Source organism: Emys orbicularis, chromosome 1 (genome assembly GCF_028017835.1).
Source record: "Emys orbicularis isolate rEmyOrb1 chromosome 1, rEmyOrb1.hap1, whole genome shotgun sequence".
NCBI lineage: Eukaryota > Metazoa > Chordata > Testudines > Emydidae > Emys > Emys orbicularis.
The window spans coordinates 2873145-2892332 of record NC_088683.1 but is presented as its reverse complement, the minus strand read 5'-3'; the positions used below and the strand labels follow the sequence as shown (position 1 = coordinate 2892332).

The following is a 19188-nucleotide window of genomic DNA, read 5'->3' as shown; positions in this document are numbered from 1 at the left end:
AAATGACAACACCCAGTGCAGGTGCTGACGAGCCAAGCACAGGGCGCGTGATGGGCCGAGTGCCTCCCTGGGCTTGAGGGCCGGGAATGGGAAAGTTGCCATTTTACCTTGCACTGATGGGGGTCTGATCCCCAGCTGGTGTGACTCCATTGACTCCCGTGGAGCTCTGGCCAGTTTACACGCGCTGGGGTTCTAGCCCCGGTGATTCCAGCGGAGCTCTGAGCAACGCCCACCCGCTGGGGGTCTGACCCCAGGACTCCAATAGCCCCACACCAGACTGTACCCGCTGGGGATCCCCCCACTGACTTCAGGGGGACTCCAGCTGATCTACACTCCCTGGGGATCTGCCCGGAACTTTCCATGGGACAAGATGGACGTGAGCAGTTGGGCCAGTCAGGGCAGGGCACGATGGCTCCCTACAGCCACACTCATCTCAGCGCTGACAGACAGGCAGGGGAAAGGGAAGGAAATAGCTTTCATTTTATCTGTTATCTCAGCCCTGAGAAATGCTTCCTCCTGCTCACAGCCCGGCTGGTGGCTGGGTCCTGGCTCCTCTTATCTCTGTTTGCCTGGGCGTTAAATGATTGGATCCGTCCTCAGGACAGATTTGCATGTTCAGTGTTGACACCTGGTCCCCTCCCCGCACTGGTCTATAAATGCCCCGTGTCCGGCCAGTGTCCCATGCAGGCTGCACTTGGACTGGCCTAGCACCAGAGCAGCTACCCAGCAAGACAATCAGGTGAGACCCTGGCTTCCTCCAGCTTCTTCCTCCTCCTGCGCTGGGTGGCTGGCGGCAGCTGATCTGTTACGGGGGTGGGTGGCCAAACTTGTCCCGTGTGTGTCCCCCGACCCTGGGGCCGTCTCTGTCTCACCCCTTCCTCCCACCCCGCTCAGCCCTGCACGCGGCACCCTAACACCCTGCGGAGCTGTGCCCAGCGCTCTGCCCCTCCGGGAGCTGGGCCCAGCCTCCAGTCCTGTGTCCAGTCCCTGCTGGATCATCACTGTGCAGGGCGGCTCCCCCATTGGACCCCATTTCTTAATAATGGTGCAACAGGGGTCCCAGCTGTGATGGAGCAGGGGAGTTACATTGGGGATTGGGGGCTGCCCTTGCAGGGAGATACCTGAGCTGTAACCTGAGCCAGGAGGAGGTTTGGGAGAAATGACACCTTCTGCCCCGGAGACTGAACAAAAGAGAGGAGGGGCGGGGTGGAGAAAGCTGCTGGAGGGTTTTGGTTTTAGTTTCCTGTTTGGGCTGGGTGGTGCAATGCAGGGAACCCCAAGCTGGGGTCTAAGCTCCCTGAACTCCCCAGAAGGACTTGATTGAGGGGTCCGGGTTGTACCTACAAGCTCTGCTGTAGATTGCGTTCCTATTGTCCAATAAACCTTCCATTTTACTGGCTGGCTGAGAGTTACGGTGAATCTCAGGAAGAGGGCTGCCGGGCGCTGACTCCCCCACACTCCGTGACACCAGCCCCCACCATGGGCTGCAGTAACTATAACCCCTCCCCTCCCCCCCGTCCCAACCACACGGTATTGGCTTTCCAGACACATGATCTCCCTGGACATGGAAATATGAGTGTGATTGAAACACCTGTTAGTGGGGAAAGGCCCCGGGGGTGGGGTCAGTGGGTGTCTCATGTACCAGGTGCTGGAAGATAACACGAGAGGACTCCAAGTTTCTAAAACTAAACTGGTCTCTAGTCAGAGAACGGTTGCAGAGGTGCTGCACCTGCAGCTGACATTCCAGCCACGTGCACACAGACTGGCCTCCATCCTGGTGGCACTGGTGCCTCTTCCAAACACTCCCCTCCTGCCACCTGTGCCCTCCCTCCACGTTCCATGTAGGTGGCTATCATGGGGACCTGACAGCTCCAGCATGGGGGAGAGAGGGACAGCGGGAGATGGCAAATGCCCGTTCTGAGAACAGCTTTGCTCTGCAAATGGGACCCTGGTGCCTGGGACCCAGGTCCCGTCTGAGTGGCCATGGCCTCCCTGCTTCCCCCTGGCTCCTCCCCACCTGCAGATCTGGTTTGGGGAGTCCCTGGTGCTGCTGCTTGCAGAGCCCGGCCACTGAGAAGCTGGGACCTGGCTCAGTGAGGGGTGGAAGAGGAAGGGCTCTTTGGATCCAGCGAGATGGGCTCCGAGCTCGGTTCCCCAGGGCAGGGGGACGGGATCCCTCTTGGGGCCCTTCCAGCCCAGCCAGGCCCTTTAGCAAATAGCCCCAGCAACGAAGCGCCTCCCCCTGTGACATGCCCCATGGGAGACAGGGGCTGCTCTGGGGGGTGTCTCAGGCTCTCATGGCCACATCTCCCTTGTGTGTTTTCTCCCCAGGGAAAGCGAGAAGATGGGGCCAGTCGCCTACTTCAGCCTCTGCCTCCTCGGCTGCCTGATCTTTAACCCCTCGCTGGCAGGTGAGTCCTTGCCTGGCCCTCAGAGCTGGAGTCCCCAGATGCTGGTTGCCATGGTGGGAACTGGGAAGTGAATTCATTTCCCTCATCACTCCCAGAGCCACTGCCCGTCTCCTGCTGCTGGGGGTCACTGCCCTGGGGAGAGCCCAGGCCTTGCGGCCCCTCCCCAGGGAGCAGGTGAGAGAAGGTGGGTGAAAGTCCCCCCCAGGGTCTGCTCTTATCCTGAGGATAGGGTGGGACCAGTGGCGTAGCCAGGTGGAGGGAACAGGGGGAGCAATAAAAAAAAAAAAAGGCCCCACCCGCTGCGGCGCTCCAGGTCTTCGGCTGCGGGCCCTTCACTCACTCCGGGTCTTCGGCGGCGGGCCCTTCACTCACTCCGGGTCTTCGGCGGCGGGCCCTTCTCTCACTCTGGGTTTCTTCGGCAGCACTGACGGTCCCGCCGCCGAAGACCTGGAGGGTCTGGGAGGCAGAAGCTGTGGGAGGCACTTTTGGGGGCCCCGCAGGCCCAGAGTGGCCCAGGGGATTAGTGGAAGATGGGGAGCAGCCTCTGCTTCCCTCGCCCCAGCCCCAGCCGTGTCGCTCAGGGGAGGGGGCTTGGGGGAAGGGATCCCCCCTGCACTCACCGGCAGTGGCGGAAGCGGAGCAGCCCGGCCTCAGCCCACTCCACTCCGCCACGGCACGCTGCTTCCCACCGCCAGTGAGTGCAGGGGAGGGGGAACCTTTCCCCAGCCCCCTCCAAGCAACACGGCTGGGGTAGGGGCAGGAGCAAGGAAAGTGGAGCGGGCTGGGGCCGCATTGTTCCACTTCCCGCTACCGGTGAGTGCAGGGGGGCATCCTTTCCCCAACCTCCCCGCACTCACCGGCAGCGGGAAGTGGAGTGACGCGGCTCGGAACTGGCAGAGTGAAGCAGGCTGGGGCCGGGCTGCTCCGCTTCCCGCCGCTGCTGTTAAGTGTGTGTTTGTGGGGAGCTGCCTGCAGCAGGCAACCCGGGGGGGGGCGGGGCGCACAGGGGAACCGCTCCCTGCCCCAGCTCACCCCCGCTTCACCTCCGCCTCCCTGGGTCTGAGCGCGAAGCTGCCGCTTGCTTCTCTGCCCTCCCAGGCTTCCCGCGCGAACAGCTGATTCGCGGGAAGCCAGGGGGGAGGGGCGGAGAAGCAGAGCAGGGTGGCGCGTTCAGGGGAGGAGGTGGAGGTGAGCTGGGGCTGGGGGGCAGGGCAGGGAGCTGCCGGAGGGTTCTCTGCACCCACCAAATTTTCCCCGTGGGTGCTCCAGCCCCGGAGCACCCAGGGGTTGGCGCCTAAGGTGCCACTTTTGGAGAATGTGCTCAGAGGGAGCGGCTGCTCCCCCTGCTCCCCCCTAGCTATGCTTCTGGGTGGGACCAGTCCCTGGGAAATGGGCGCTCAACCCCCATCAGCTACAGACTCCCATCCCATCCTCCCGTGTTCCCCTCCCACTGGCTGGGTGTGCCCCACGGGGTCCCTCTCCAAGGGCTGGTCATGGCTCCGCTCCAACCCCAGCTTATCCCCAATCCGGCCTCTGATCCCGGCTGGGCTGCCCCATTCCCTGCACACTGTGCCTTTCTCCTCCAGACTGTCCTGTTCCCTCCCCCTGCTGGGACACGGCTTCACCCCGTCCCTCTCAGCCCCCAGCCCTGAGAAGGGCAGTGCTTGCACAGTGTTCCCTTCTCCTTGGCCCCAGCCCCACAGATCCCTGCTATTCCCCCTCTTTATGCCCCATCTCCCTGGGCACCTCTCTCCCTTCCCTCCTCCTTCAATCCCCCAGATCCTTCCATCCAGAACTGGGCCCCTGCTCCCGATTTCCTCTCGTCCCAGTCTGTGCCAACCCCATTGCTCCCCCAGCTTCACCCCTTGGCCCTGGGTGTTCCCTTTCTGCCCCACTGCCGGGTTCCCTGGCCCCACTGTCCCGCATGGCCCAAGGGGAGAGGGGGAGGAGCTCAGGGTGGCAGGAATTCCCTCTGCCCGAGGGATGCAGCTGAATGGGGGCCACTGTGACTGGCAGCTCCATATTTCCCCCGTTTCTCAGAGCTTGGAGTCCATGGGGCTCCCTGGGGCAGGAGCAGGGAAGGCCTATCAGCCCCCCCCCCACAGTGCACTGCTCCTTCCTCCCCCCAGGGAGCCCTGGGGAAAGGAGCCCCTGTCCCATGCAAACCCAGAGGCCCTGCCCTGTTGGGATCCCTGCTCAGGGCTGGGTTTCAGGGGCCCTGTTCTGCCGATGTGGGGTCTGGGCAAACCCAGCTTCTTCCTGCAGCGCCAGGGCCTGGAGGCTCCTGCCAGCCAGACACAGCCCCAAACGGGATCCCAAAGTTAATTGTCCTAATTTAAAGCAACGGCTCTGCCTCTGAAAGAGCCTCTAAACGCGGTGTCCTGTCCCCACCATTGCCCCCCGGCCCCCTCTCTCTGCAGGGGTACAGGGTGTGGCATGTCCCAGGGGCTGGCTACCCTTCCACGACAGCTGCTATCGATACGTCCCCCAAGAGAAAAACTGGATGGAGGCTGAGGTGAGAGGCTGTGAGCAGTGGGGTTCAGGGGCGCTGGGCTGGAGCTGGAGGCTGGGGGATGGGGTGGTTTAGGGTGAATATCAGAGGAAGTGATCTGGGCTAGGCTGGGAATCTGCTACAGTGGGAGGGGCAGGGGTAGGGTTGCCAACTTTCTAAGCGCAAACCCCTGCCCCGCCCCTTCTCCGAGGCCCCACCCCCACTTGCTCCATCCCCCCTTCCTCTGTCACTCTCCCCCACCATCATTCACTTTCACTTGTCTGGGGCAAAGGGTTCAGGTGCGGGGGTGGGTGAGGGCTCCGGCCTGGGGTGCGGGCTCTGGGGTGGGCCCAGGGATGAGGGATTTGGGGTGTGGGAGATGGCTCTGGGCTGGAGCAGGAAGTTGGGGTGCAGGGGGGGTATAGGCTCTGAGCTGGGGGTGTAGGAGGGGGCTCCAGGTTAGGACCGAAGGGTTTGGAGTGAGGGAGGGGATGCAGGCTCAGTCTGGGGGTGTGGGCTCTGGGGTGGGGCCAGGGATGAGGGGATACGAGTGCAGGAGAGAGCTCTGGGCTGGGGCAGGGGGTTGAGGTGCGGGTGGTGGGTCATGGCTCTGGCAGAGGGGTGGTTCTTGGGTGAGGCCAGGGATGAGAGGTTTGGGGTACAGGAGGTGCTCAGAGCTGGGCACGGGGATGGGGTGTGAACAGGGTGTGGGTTCGAGGAGGGAGATTGGGTGCAGGAGGAGACTTTGGGCTGGGGCAGGGGATTGGGGTGTGGGAGGGGGATCGGGGTATGGGGTCCCAAAAGCACTTACTGCAGTTCCTAGGAAATGGCTGCCCCAGAGCTCCCATTGGTTGTGATTCCCAGCCAATGGGAGCTGCGGAAGCGGCACTCGGGCGGGGGCAGCGCACGGAACCACCCTGGCTCACATGTGCCTAGGGGCTGCAGGGACCTGGCAGCCACTTCCAGGAGCTCTGCAGAGTCAGGGAAGGTAGGGAGCCTGCCTTAGCCCTGGGCCCCTGCTGTGCCGCTGACCGGACTTTTAACGGCCTGGTCGGCAGTGCCAACCAGAGCGGCCAGGGTCCCTTTCCGACCGGGCGTTCTGGTCAAAAACTGGACGCCTGGCAACCCTAGGTGGGAGCCCAGGGCTGGCACATTTCACACTGCCCCAGACAGAGCGAAGGAACAACCTGCCCTGGTCAGGCTGGGGAGCAGAATACAATATAAGAACATAAGAACATAAGAAAGGCCGTACCGGGTCAGACCAAAGGTCCATCTAGCCCAGTATCCTGTCTACCGACAGTGGCCAATGCCAGGTGCCCCAGAGGGAGTGAACCTAACAGGCAATGATCAAGTGATCTCTCTCCTGCCATCCATCTCCACCCTCTGACAGACAGAGGCTAGGGACACCATTCCTTACCCGTCCTGGCTAATAGCCATTAATGGACTTAACCACCATGAATTTATCCAGTTCTCTTTTAAACTCTGTTATAGTCCTAGCCTTCACAACCTCCTCAGGTAAGGAGTTCCACAAGTTGACTGTGCGCTGCGTGAAGAAGAACTTCCTTTTATTTGTTTTAAACCTGCTGCCTATTAATTTCATTTGATGACCCCTAGTTCTTGTATTATGGGAATAAGTAAATAACTTTTCCTTATCCACTTTCTCCACATCACTCATGATTTTATATACCTCTATCATATCCCCCCTTAGTCTCCTTTTTTCCAAGCTGAAGAGTCCTAGCCTCTTTAATCTCTCCTCATATGGGACCCGTTCCAAACCCTTAATCATTTTAGTTGCCCTTTTCTGAACCTTTTCTAGTGCCAGTATATCTTTTTTGAGATGAGGAGACCACATCTGTATGCAGTATTCGAGATGTGGGCGTACCATCGATTTATATAAGGGCAATAATATATTCTCAGTCTTATTCTCTATCCCCTTTTTAATGATTCCTAACATCCTGTTTGCTTTTTTGACCGCCTCTGCACACTGCGTGGACATTTTCAGAGAACTATCCACGATGACTCCAAGATCTTTTTGGGGCACGATCTCCTCTGGACCCAATGTGCTTGTCATGCGCTGTGTCTGCCAGGGACGGTCCGGGCCCAGATGGGGTCATGTCTCCCTCTAGGCCGGCTCAGGAAGGGCCTGCTCCTTACTCGGTGTTACCAAAGCAGCTCCCTTAGCTCTGATTGGAGGGCTGTGCTGAAGGTCTCCAGTTCGATCCTCATTGTTGGCTGGCATTTGGCCAGGGAGTCGCTGCCCAGGACATGAGGGTGGTGATGGGGCCCTGTGTACATAGGAACCGCCATACTGAGTGAGAGCAATGGTCCATCTAGCCCAGTATCCTGCCTTCCAACAGTAGCCAATGTTGGGTGCTTCAGAGGGAATGAACAGAACAGGTCAATTATCGAGTGATCCATTCCCAGCTTCTGCCAAACAGAGGCTAGGGACACCATCCATGCACAGCCTGGCTATTAGTCATTGATGGACCTATCCTCCATGAATTTATCTACTTATTTTTTAAACCCTGTTATAGTTTTGCCTTCACAACATCCTTTGGCAAAGAGTTCCACAGGTTGACTGTGTGTTGTGTGAAGAAATACTTCCTTTTTTTTTGTTTTAAACCTGCTGCCTATTAATTTCATTTCGTGACCACTAGTTCTTGTGTTATAAGATGGAGTAAATAACACTTCCTTATTTACTTTCTCCTCACCAGTCATGATTTTATAGACCTCGATCATATCCCTCTGTAGTCGTCTTTTTTCCAAGCTGAAAAGTCCCAGTCTTATTAATCTCTTCTCATACGGAAGCTGTTCCATACCCCTAATCATTTTTGTTGCCGTTCTCTGTACCTTTTCCAATTCCAATATATCTTTTTTAAGGAAGGGGCGACCACGTCTGCACTCAGTATTCAAGAAATAGATGTACCATGGATTTATATAGAGGCAATATGATATTTTCTATCTTATTATCTATCCCTGTCTTAATGATGCCCATCATTCTGTTCACTTTTTTGACTGCCATTACACATTGAGTGGATGTTTTCAGAGAACTATCCACAATGACTCCAAGATCTTTCTTGAGTGGTAACAGCTAATTTAGATCCCATCATTTTATATGCGTATTTGGGATTATGTTTTCAAATGCGCATTACTTTACATTTATCCACCTTGAATTTCATCCACCATTTTATTGTCCAGTCACCCAGTTTTGTGAGAAACCTTTGTAACTCTTCACAGCCTGCTTTGGACTTAACTATCTTGAGTAGTTTTGTATCATCTGCAAATTTTACCATCTGACTGTTTAACCCTTTTTCCAGATCATTAATGAATATGTTGAACAGGACTGGTCCCAATACAGACATCTGGGACACACAACTACTTACCTCTCTCCATTCTGAAAACTGACCATTTATTCCTACCCTTTGTTTCCTATCTTTTAACCAGTTACTGAACCATGAAAGGACCTTCCCTCTTATCCCATGACAGCTTACTTTGCTTAAGAGCCTTTGGTGAGGGACTTTGTCAAAGGCTTTCTGAATATCCAAGTACACTAGACCCACTGGATCACGCTTGTCCACATGCTTGTTGACTCCCTCAAAGAATTCTAGTAGATTGGTGAGGCATGATTTCCCTTTACAAAAACCATGTTGACTCTTCCCCAACAAATTATGTTCATCTATATGTGTATGGCAATTTTTTCTTTACTATAGTTTCAACCAGTTTTTCTGGTACTGAAGTTATGCTTACTGGCCTTGAATTGCAAGGATCGCCTCTGAAGCTTTTTAAAAAAATTGGCATCACATTAGGTATCCTCCAATCATATGGTATCACAGTTAGTAGTTCTTCAGTTTTACATTTGAGTTCCTTCAGAACTCTTGGGTTAATACCATCTGGTCCTGGTGACTTATTGTTTAATTTATCAATTTGTTCCAAAACCTCATCTAATGATACCTTAATTTGGGACAGTTCCTCAGATTTGTCACTGTCATAAATATAAAGGGAAGGGTATCAACCTTTATGTATGCAGTAACATAAAATCCCTCCTGGTCAGAGGTATAGAATCAATTTACCTGTAAGGGGTTAATCAGTTCAATTAACCTAGTTGGCACCTGACCAGAAGGACCAATGGGGAAAGAAGATACTTTCAAATCGGGAGGTTTTGTTTGTGCTCTCTTTGTTTTGTTCCCTCTCTGGATGGAGAGAGAGACCAAGCATACCTGAAAACAAACCTGAAATTATACATATAAAATTACAGAAATTGATAGTAAAGGCAAGGAAATGTGTTAGACTATCTTTTGTTTTAGCTTGTGAATTTTCCCTATGCTAAGAGGGAGTTTTATTCCTGTTTTTGTAACTTTGAAGCTGAGCCTAGAGGGGAATCCTCTGTGTTTAAATCTTTTTATTACCATGTAAAGTTACCTTACATACTGATTTTGCAGGTGTGATTCTTTTACTTTTTCTTTAAATAAAGTTCTTCCTTTAAGAACCTGTTTGATTTTCAGTGTCCTAGGGACAAAGGGTCTGGTCGGTACTCACATTATTCTCAAGCCTCCCCAGGAAAGGGGGTGAAAGCGCTTGGGGGAATATTTTGGGGAACAAGTGACTCCAAGTGACTCTTTTTCTGAATTTTTGTCTAAATCACTTGGTGGTGGCAGCAATACCGTCCAAGGACAAGGAAAGGAATTTGTGCCTTGGGGAAGTTTTTAACCTAAGCTGCTGGAATATAAGCTTAGGGGGTCTTCCATGAGGGTCCCCACATCTGTACCACAGAGTTCAGAGTGTGGAGGGAACCCTGACAGTCACCTAAAAAGAATGTTTCAGGTTTGGGAATCTCCCTCACATCCTCAGCTGTGAAGACCGATGCAAAGAATTCATTTAGCTTCTCTGCAATGGCCTTATCATCCTTGTGTGCTGCTTTACATATTGATTGTCCAGTGGCCCCACTGGTTGTTTAGCAGGCTTCCTGCTTCTGATGTACTTAACAAGTTGGATTTAACTTCCACTTTTTAAATGATGCCTTTCTGCCTCTCACTGCTTCTTTTACTTTCTTGTTTAGCCACAGTGGCACTTTTTAGGTTCCCTTACTATGTTTTTTAATTTGGGGGATACATTTAAGTTGAGTCTCTATTATGGTGTCTTTAAAAAGTTTCCATGAAGCTTGCAGGGATTTCACTTTTTGTGCTTTACCTTTTAATTTCTGTTTCACAAACTTCCTCATTTCTGAAATGAAATGCTACCTTGGTGGGCTGCTGTGGTGTTTTCCCCACCACAGGGATGTTGCACTTTATCATGTTTGTAACCCTTCTGCCAGGTGAAGCCAGCAGCAACATGGGCCAGGCTCAGTTTCTAGGGGTTCCGTTTCAACAGTACAACACAGAACCAGATCGAGCCCCCAAACAGTGGCCTGGGATAATTACACACCACCCCTCGGGCACCTCTAAGAGGCAATACTTCCCTCTCACAAGCACTGAGTCTGAGTGTAGCAAAAACTTTTAATAAAAGGAGGGGAAAAACTCAGCATTATTTTGGGAAAAAAACACAACTAGGGTTCATAAACACAAACGACCCACCCCCAAGTAAGTTGGGCGGTGTCCTTTTCCCCTCAGGTACTTAAGTCCAGCAACCCAAATGTCCCATTAACGTGCCCATCCCTTCTCTGTACCCCACTGACAGTTGCTGTCCTTGGCTAGTGCAGCCCCAGAGTTCAGAGGTTCATCCGCAGAGTTCACCTCCCACCCTGTGTGGAGGAGGGGAAAGGAGGCACCTTACACGCTGCACTGCTCAGGCACTCGCTCGTCACCCCAACGGTCGATTGCTGCGTTTCTCTGTGGGGCTCTGCTCTGGCCCTCGCCGCCAGCCTCTCTGCCAGTCGCCCTGCTGCCCGCTTGCCACACCTGTTTCATTGCTGTGTAGGCTTCTGGGCTTGGCTGGAGCCCGGGCTGTAGGGCCCTGTGAGATCTGCCAGGAAATCCATTCGGCCAGGGCTGCACTGAGGTCATGTGGTGCTAATTGCTCATGTGCACAAGCCGAGTGCCTGGCAGAGTCCAAGTGCCTGGGGTCAGCACAGTGACCTTCATCAGCCACACCTGTGCTCCCCTCCCAGCATGACAGCGGGTGTGTCTGGCAGAGCCATGGCCCAGGGCAGGCCAGTGCTCAGAGCAGAGCCCAGGAGCTGGCGCGGGAGGGATTCGGTGCCGCCAGCAGGGCACAGGGTGGCTGTGTCTGTGCTGAGTGGGGTGGGGGCCGGGAAGGTGAAGGGGGATGGAGAGAGGGAGGCGGCTCTACCTGCTCCTCCCATTGGTCCTGGGGAGGGGAGAGGCACTAACACGGGGTCCTGTCCCCTCACAGCCCTTGCTGCCCGGGGGAGGCAGGGCCCAGAACAGTGCTGGACTCGCGCCTGCTGCTCCCTGCAGTGGGGGGTAACTAGCTTTGTTTTTTCTTGTCCCAGGCTGAGTGCCAGCAGCATTGGCCTGGGGCCCATCTCGCCTCCATTCACAGTGCCGAAGAAAAGAATATGCTGGCCCATTACATCAAGGGGGACCCCCCAAAGAAGAATCATGTCTGGATCGGACTCTCAAACTCTAAGCAGGTGAGTGCCCGGTGCCCGCTCTGCCTCTGGCAGCCCCTCCCCAGGCCCCTGGGCTCTGTGTCTCTGCTCAGTGAGGTTGTTGTTTGGGGCGGGGGTGCCACCAGAGCAGGATTTCCATGGGAACGGGGTGAAAAGGGGCTGTAACCGCCTGTGTTTTCAGTTACAGGGTCGATCCCCAGCGCCCGGTGCAGAGTATAAACTGCTGGTATTAATATTCACGTTCGTGACACTAGAGCCCAGGGACCCACCACACCGGGGGGGGCTCTCCAGTCCAGTCTCTAGCCCTCAGCCCCCTCCCCCAGAACCCCACCCTGCCTCTTCCTGCCCCTGCTCCACCTCTTCCTGCCCCATTCTTCCCCCTCCCCCAAGGGCGCCCCTTAGATGACCGGTGCCTCCCCATACTGGGGGGGGGGGCACGATCTAAAGGGGAGGTTACACACATGTGCCCCCCGACCAACCCTCCCCCACACCCAGCCCAGGGCGACCACACTCTCCCCACCCCACGTTGCCTGTGGAGGGGCTCTGTTCTCCCACTGCGCCTGCCCCCGCCGCCACGGCACATGCTGCTGCCCTCCCTGGAGGGAAGGAGCCTGGGCGGGGAGCAGGAGGGAGCCACTTCTAACTCCGGCCCCTCCCGGGTGCTGCTCTGCCGCCTGGCAGCTGCCTGACAGAGCCTGGATGGGGAGGCGGCTTCTGCTCCCTGCCCGGCTCGGCTGCCAGGGACTGATGCTGAGCGAGCTGGAAATGTGCTGGGGCGGGGTGGGGGAGCTCCGGCTCACTCACTCCCTGTCCCCAGCACCCGAGCCCAGAGACGGGGAGCAGAAGCCGCCTCCCCAGCCAGGCTCTCCCAGGCAGCCGCCAGCCCGCCATGCAGCAGAGCAGTGAGCTAGTGGCTGGGAGGGGCCGGTCCCACCCCTTCCACTCCCCAGCATCTGGGAAAGGCCCCCTGATGCGGCGCCCAGCCCTGCCCCCACCCCTCCTCTTGCCAGCCCATTTCGCCCCTCACCCCGGAGCACCCACAGAGTCTGTGCCTATGCAGGCTGCTTTTCAGGCCAGGCTCAGTCAGTGTCTCTCCCTGGGGCCCTGCCCAGCCGCTGCTCCTCCATAAACCCTGCACAGAGCTGCCCCCGGCTGCAGTGTCTGACAGTCACAGCCTGCCCCACACGCTGCTCCCCGGTGCCTGCTGCTGGTGCTGCTGGTGCTGCACGCTGTTCCTCGGTGGGTTCCCCTGCATACAGCTTCTCTGCTGCTCCGGGCTCGCTGTGCCACTGCTTGTCCCTGAGCCAGGTCACGGCCAACCCCTGCTTGTTAATCCACACACCCAGCTGCCGAGGCTGAACGGGACGTTTCTGAGAGCTCGGGGCTGGGCGCACGTGGTGGGTGCTGCTGGCCCTGCTAGCCGGCCGGCAGCCGGAGAGCAATGCCGCCGGTGGGACCGATGGGAGACGGGGGAGATCCGTGGGCAGCACTGCTGGGCAGCACAGACGCATCCTGCTGCAGCCGCTCCTGTCTGGCCCCAGATCGCGGGAGAGGCTGGTGTTTCGGGGGGCAGTGACGGCGCAGACTCCTGCACGAGGCTCCCTCCAGCCGACAGGGTGTCGTCACTTGCTAAACACGCCCGACTGCTCTTGGCTCCTCACTTCTCACCGTGATAAAATGCCAGAGACAGAGACCTCCTGGGCCACGTCGCAGCCTTTCACCCCTCGGGGGGGTCAACTCAGCCTGGGGCAGCGTCAGCCTCTGCCCCTCGGCAGCTCCCCCTGCACCTGCCCACTGAGGAGCTGCCCACCGAGGGACACGGCCCCGTACAAAACCCTGGGGAATTAATAACCCAGAACTCCCTTCAGGGACAGGGAAGGGGGGGATCAGGACCCACCCGAATCCCTGAATGCACGGACAGAACAAGGGGATTGTCGCCAACATTCCCGGCTCCTTCCCATCGGCTGAGGTGCTGGCAGCCCACTCCAGGCACATACGGCGTCTGCTTCCCTCCCCAGCAAACAGCCCAAGGGAACACACGATAGAGGCGGGGCCGTGGGCAGTCAGGCTTAATGGTCGGAGCAGGAGCAGGAAGCGGATCCAACACAAGGGTCAGAGCCGGAGTCAGGAATTAATAGCCAAGCCGAGGGTCAGAGCCAGGAGGGGACCCAGGCGGCACATCGAGGGTCAGAGCCGGAGCCCAGGGGCAGGGTAAGGAAGCCGGGACCAGGAGCAAGCCGAGGTGGCCAGGACGGAGCAGGAGCAAGGCTGGGAAACCAGCAGGAGCAGGAGGAGGAGCAGGGCTGGAGCAGGACAGGAGCCCGGCGAGGAGCAGCAGCACAGGGAGGATCGCGGCCGTGGCATGAACACACTGAGCAGCCAGAGAGCTGCTGGGCCAAGAGCCGGCCAGCTGCCCTTCCTGCCCAGGCAAGGGGTGCAGTCAGGCGGGTGGCCTGCGGCCGGCTGGCTGTGCTGGCTGGGTTGCCAGGTGACTAATTCTGCTGCAGCCCCTGATCCCCGACAGTGCGAACCCCAGCTTCATCCAGCGCCCCCGTCCCCCAGACCTACCGCCGTGATCTCTGCAGCGGGGAGCAGAGTAACTCCCCTCTGGATGGGCTTTGGGAGCGTCGCCGCGTGGGTCTGTGCACACGAGAGAGACCGGGGGCAGCAGCGTGGGGCTGCGGGACAGCGCGTGGGATGACGCTGCAGGTGCTGCCTGTCGGGCTGGGCTGGAGATGGACGTGGAACCTGAGGGCAGGTCGGGGTGCGCTCCCCTCGGCGATGTGGGGGTGGCAGGAGCAGGGGGTGCTGGAGACTCTCCCTTCCACTAACTGTTTTCACACTTCCAAGGGTTGGGCTGGTCCTGGTGTAACTTCAGCTGTCAGTAAATGTAGCCCTGGTTGTCAGCGCTGACATTTCATAGCAATGATCAGTGTCTCCAGAGTCACTGGGCAGCCTCTGCCCGTGCCCTGCCCATGGCCCCTCGGCTCCGGGGCATGTCTCTAGCTGCGTAATCTTGGGTTTTACAGGGGCTCTGCTCTCCTTTGTCTCTGCAGGATCAAAGCTGGAGATGGTCAGATGAATCCCCGTTCAGCTTCAGAGCTTGGGAGAAAGGGCAACCTAATAATTTGGTAGGAAATGAGCACTGCACAGTGTTATTTTACCACACAGGTAAGCTGGCAGCTCAGACCTACATGCACCTACCACCCTGGCAGCGCTCTGACCACACAAATCCTGAGATACTGATCCAGGCTGGCCTCAGTGCGCAATGGAGTGCAAATCCCTGCTCCTCTCTTCCCTGCCCTATGCTGGGAGGGTAGTCAGGAGAGAACCCCTTGCCTAACCTGGTAAAACTGCTGCTTACCAGATCCCCTTGGTCAGGTCATATGTCTGCTCCAGTGACAGGCAAGAGAGACATATGCAAACACGCGCAAACAGAGACAGACAGACAGACAGACACCCCTGGCCCCAGACGAGGACTCTGCTGAGCTTTTAAGGGGTGATGGCTCTGAGTTGCTGTTGCACCCCTGCTGTGCAAACACTGATCCACACAATGATGTGGGCAACAGAGCTGCATTTGTCCCCCTCACAGGGTTGTGTTACTCACAAGCATTTGCACACACGCCGGCTGCTTGTGAAAGTTCCAAATAGCCCAGACGGCGACAGCGACTAGCCCAGTGGTTTTCCACCTTTTTGTATTGGTGCCTCCTTTCGCACAGCAAGCCTCTCAGTGGGACCCCCGTTATACATTCACAACGAGAGGGGTCATTTAATTGAATGGTGACTCGGGGCTGCCAGCCCCACGGAGCTGACAGCTCACGACCCCCATGTAACCACCTTGTGAGGGGTCAGGACCCCAAGTTTGAGAACCCCTGGACTAGCCAGTGTTGGTGGATTCGAGGGGTCGCTTTGCAGACAGGCTGTGAACAGGAGAGGGGCGAAATTCACAACTAATCCATTGCCTGGCCCTGATCACCGAGTGCTGTGTCTGAGTGGGGTGGACAATGAGCCGGGTGTGTTAGATGCTGCCTTTGGTGGGACACAACGGAAAGTATCAATTCGGGACAAATTGCTCAGAGCAGGGCATTCACAGCCCAAGGCTGGTTTCTCCATTTCTAAAGCAAACCAAACCAGCCAGACAGAGAGGACTTTGGTCTCACCCCACTGGCTAACCACAAGTCACACGAGCAATTCCCTTAGACACTCCAGTTTCCCAGTATCACCACCGGTGCCACTCGTTATGGGGATGAATGGTTATGAAAACCAATACCCCAGTAAAAGAAAAAAGGTTCTCCCGATCCCAAAGGACCAAGCCCCAGACCCAGGTCAATATACAAATCAGATCTTACCCACAAATCACGCTGTTGCCAATCCTTTAGAATCTAAAATCTAAAGGTTTATTCATAAAAGGAAAAAGATCGAGATGAGAGCTAGAATTGGTTAAATGGAATCAATGACATACAGTAATGGCCAAGTCTTGGTTCAGGCTTGTAACAGTGATGGAATAAACTGCAGGTTCAAATCAAGTCTCTGGAACATCCCCAGCTGGGATGGGTCATTCAGTCCTTTTCAGAGCTTCAGTTTGCAGCAAAGGTTCAGTGTAGCAAAGTTCCTCCAGAAGTCAGAAGCAGGATTGAAGACAAGATGGAGGAGTTGTCAGGGCCTTTTATATTCTCTGCCCTGTGGAAGGACACCCCTTTGTTCTTACTGTGGAAAATCACAGCGGCAAGATGGAGTCTGGAGTCACATGGGCAAGTCACATGTCCATGCATAACTCAGTTCTCTACAGGCAGATGCCATTGTTTCCATGTTAGTTTGAACATTCCCAGGAAAGCTCAGATGTGGATTGGCGTCTCCCGAAGTTCATTGTCAGTTCAGTGTTTCTTGATTGGTCACTTACTGAGAATAGTCCCTTCTCAGGATGCTGACCAAATGCTTCACTGAGGCTACTGAGAATCAAAACACAGTGAGAGACAAGTACTTAGCCCATATTCATAACTTCAACTACAAAAATGACACATACATACAGATAGCATAATCATAACCAGCAAATCATAACCTTTCCATAGTCACCTTACTGGACCTCCTTTGTACAAGATTTGGTGCAAATATATAACAGTGGTTGCAACAATGATCGATAGTCATAGTTTATGTCAGTAACTTCACAACAGGGCCTGCAGTGCCAGTGGGTGGGGGGAGCGAGGGGCAGGGCCCGGGCTCAGACCAATTCTATTTATCACTGGGACAGGCCTGGGCCCGCCATGAGCCGGGTGTGTTAGACAGTCACACGCTATGGCAACAAGCAGCCAGTTGAGCACTGGGCTTCGTAATAATTGATTAACGTTTTACTAAACCATTAATTCTTTGTTACGTTTATCAACTATTCCGAAATTACACCCAAAACATTATGTCAAAGGAACATGAAAGTCCCAAAGTCAAGGAAGTGCCAGACTAAGGCTGCCCATGTAACCTTAACTCAGCCCCTGGTACGTGTGCATCATGATACAGTCTTGAGTTACAGGCTCAGTGTCCGTCAGGCCTGATGCCGGCAGATGGGCAGAGCCAGGGCTGCAGTCACTGGACAGGGATAGAGTCAAACAGCAGCAGAAACCCTCACCCAAGGGAACGGGGCACTGAGACTGGCCTATACCCCCCGCGGAGCTCCCTGCTGGGCCTGGGGTGCTGCTGAGGGGCTGAGCCCACCCAGCCCAGCCCCAGGACTGTCCTTCCCTGGACGCTCTCTGGGCTGACTAAGCAGGAATACTACTGCCGGGGCAGCCCCCGGGCATGGACACAGACACCCCCGGAGCAGAGGGGTAACGGGGTCTGAGGGAGGAACGTGCTGCTCTGCGCACAGCAGGTCGGTATCACTGACTCCTGGGGCAGGGACACATCCCCTCTGCATGGCGGCTGAGCCCTGCCTGGGACAGATGTTCCCATGGGTGTAGCCAGACCCAGGTGGGCAGGGCATGGAGGGGGCCTGGCTGTGGGGCAGCTCACTCAGCAGGGAGGGAGGCAGCAGCCCAGGTCCTTAGCGGGTGCCCCCAGTCCTGGGGCAGGGCTCTCGCTCTCTCCTCGGCCCTCTGGCTGGGGTGGGGGGCACGTCGGGTGGGGGAGGTAGGAGCAGTAGCACATGGACCAGGCCTCTCCCCTTTCACACTGAGCCTCGGCAGGATGGGGCAGCCCCAATCTGCGGTGCTCAGGGCTCCATCCCACCTTCCTCTTCCTCAGGGTTGTGCACAGGAGCTGAGATCTTCTCCGTCGGGCCTGGCACGGGGCAGGATTGGGGTCACTGTACAAGCAGGAACCACCAGCCTGCCTCACCCCAGGGATCATTTCTGTTTTTCTTTCTAGATTTTCAGAAATGGCACGATTTTCCCTGTGAAGCAAGATATTCTTTCATTTGTAAACGCAAACCCTAGGGGAGGCAGGTCGCCTGGATCTGGGGGGCTCCCAGCACCTGGGCTGTGAGCGAATCGGGTCCCTCCGGCTCCCCTGGGAGACCAGATCCTGTGTCCCCGGCTGCAAAGTCCCTTCTGCAAAGCATCGCTGTGTTACACTGTGTCACTCCCACTCTGCTCTGCCCCTTCTCTCCCTGTCGCACCCACGCTCGGCTCTTCTCAGCAATCTCAGCACAGTGACGTGATAATAAACTTTCCCCCCAGCATTCAGCTCAGTGCATGTGAGAAAATAAATAAGGAATTATTGTTTACTACTTCTCATAACACAAGAACTAGGTGTCACCAAATGAAATTAATAGGCAGCAGGTTTAAAACAAATAAAAGGAAGTATTTCTTCACACAATGCTCAGTCAACATGTGGAACGCCTTGCCAGAGGATGTTGCGAAGGCCAAGACCATAACAGGGTTCAAAAAAGAACTAGATAAATTCATGGAGGATAGGTCCATCAATGGCTATTAGCCAGGATGGGCAGGAATGGTGTCCCTACCCTCTGTTTGCCAGAAGCTGGGAATGGACAACAGGGGATGGATCACTTGATGATTAGCTGTTCTGTTCATTCCCTCTGGGGCACCTGTGAAGGCCACTGTCAGAAGTCAGGATACTAGGCTAGATGGACCTTTGGTCTGACCCATTAGGGCCATTCTTATGTTCTTATGTTCCCATCTGACATCCAGACAGTCCCAAGGGTGAGGGCTTCATGGCTCAAGAGGTGTCAATTAAGGCAGCACTGAAGGCGCTTTCTGTGAAAAAGAAGAACCACCAGCAGCAGCAGCAGCGGGGTGTCCAGAGGGCCCCCAGGGGTCTGAGGACCAAAACCTGACGTGAAGGATGAGAGAGGTGACCAAATGAGAGCACGTCACCTGTCCAGGCAGCAGGGGAGAGCCAACGCCAGCAAGGCAGCAGAATGAACTTCTCTGTACAACTCCTGGGCCTGATCCGCTGCCGGTCTCAGTCAGTGATGCTCCACTGCAGTAAACCAGCAGAGCTCCCTGGCCACCAGCTGAGGACCTGGCCGTTGAGCTGCCCATCTTCTCCTCTGAGCCGCTGCTCCACAAACTAGCGTAGACGATACACCATTGTGTTACCGTGCAAGGGCTCCCCCCGCAACCAAGAACACAGGTGCATCCACCCAGAATGCACATCACCCCCTCCAGCCTCCCCCCACCCTTCCCTAAAGCCAGGGAATGGGCAGTCAGCTTTCAGCCTGGACAAGGTGAACAGCGGGGTTAACCCCTAGCTCTGTACCAGGGCTGGCC

The 19188-nt window shown here is 56.0% G+C and overlaps 1 protein-coding gene across 1 annotated transcript; it reads left to right on the top strand.

Annotated features, from left to right (window-relative positions):
- The first annotated feature begins 656 nt into the window (after window positions 1–656).
- LOC135878312 (C-type lectin mannose-binding isoform-like) lies at window positions 657–18268 on the top strand. Its single transcript, XM_065403945.1, has 6 exons — window positions 657–739; window positions 2332–2411; window positions 4832–4926; window positions 11351–11491; window positions 14527–14641; window positions 17825–18268. The coding sequence occupies exons 1-6, from the start codon at window positions 657–659 to the stop codon at window positions 17890–17892; spliced, it is 582 nt and encodes a 193-aa protein (XP_065260017.1). The 3' UTR covers window positions 17893–18268.
- Window positions 18269–19188: the final 920 nt, after the last annotated feature.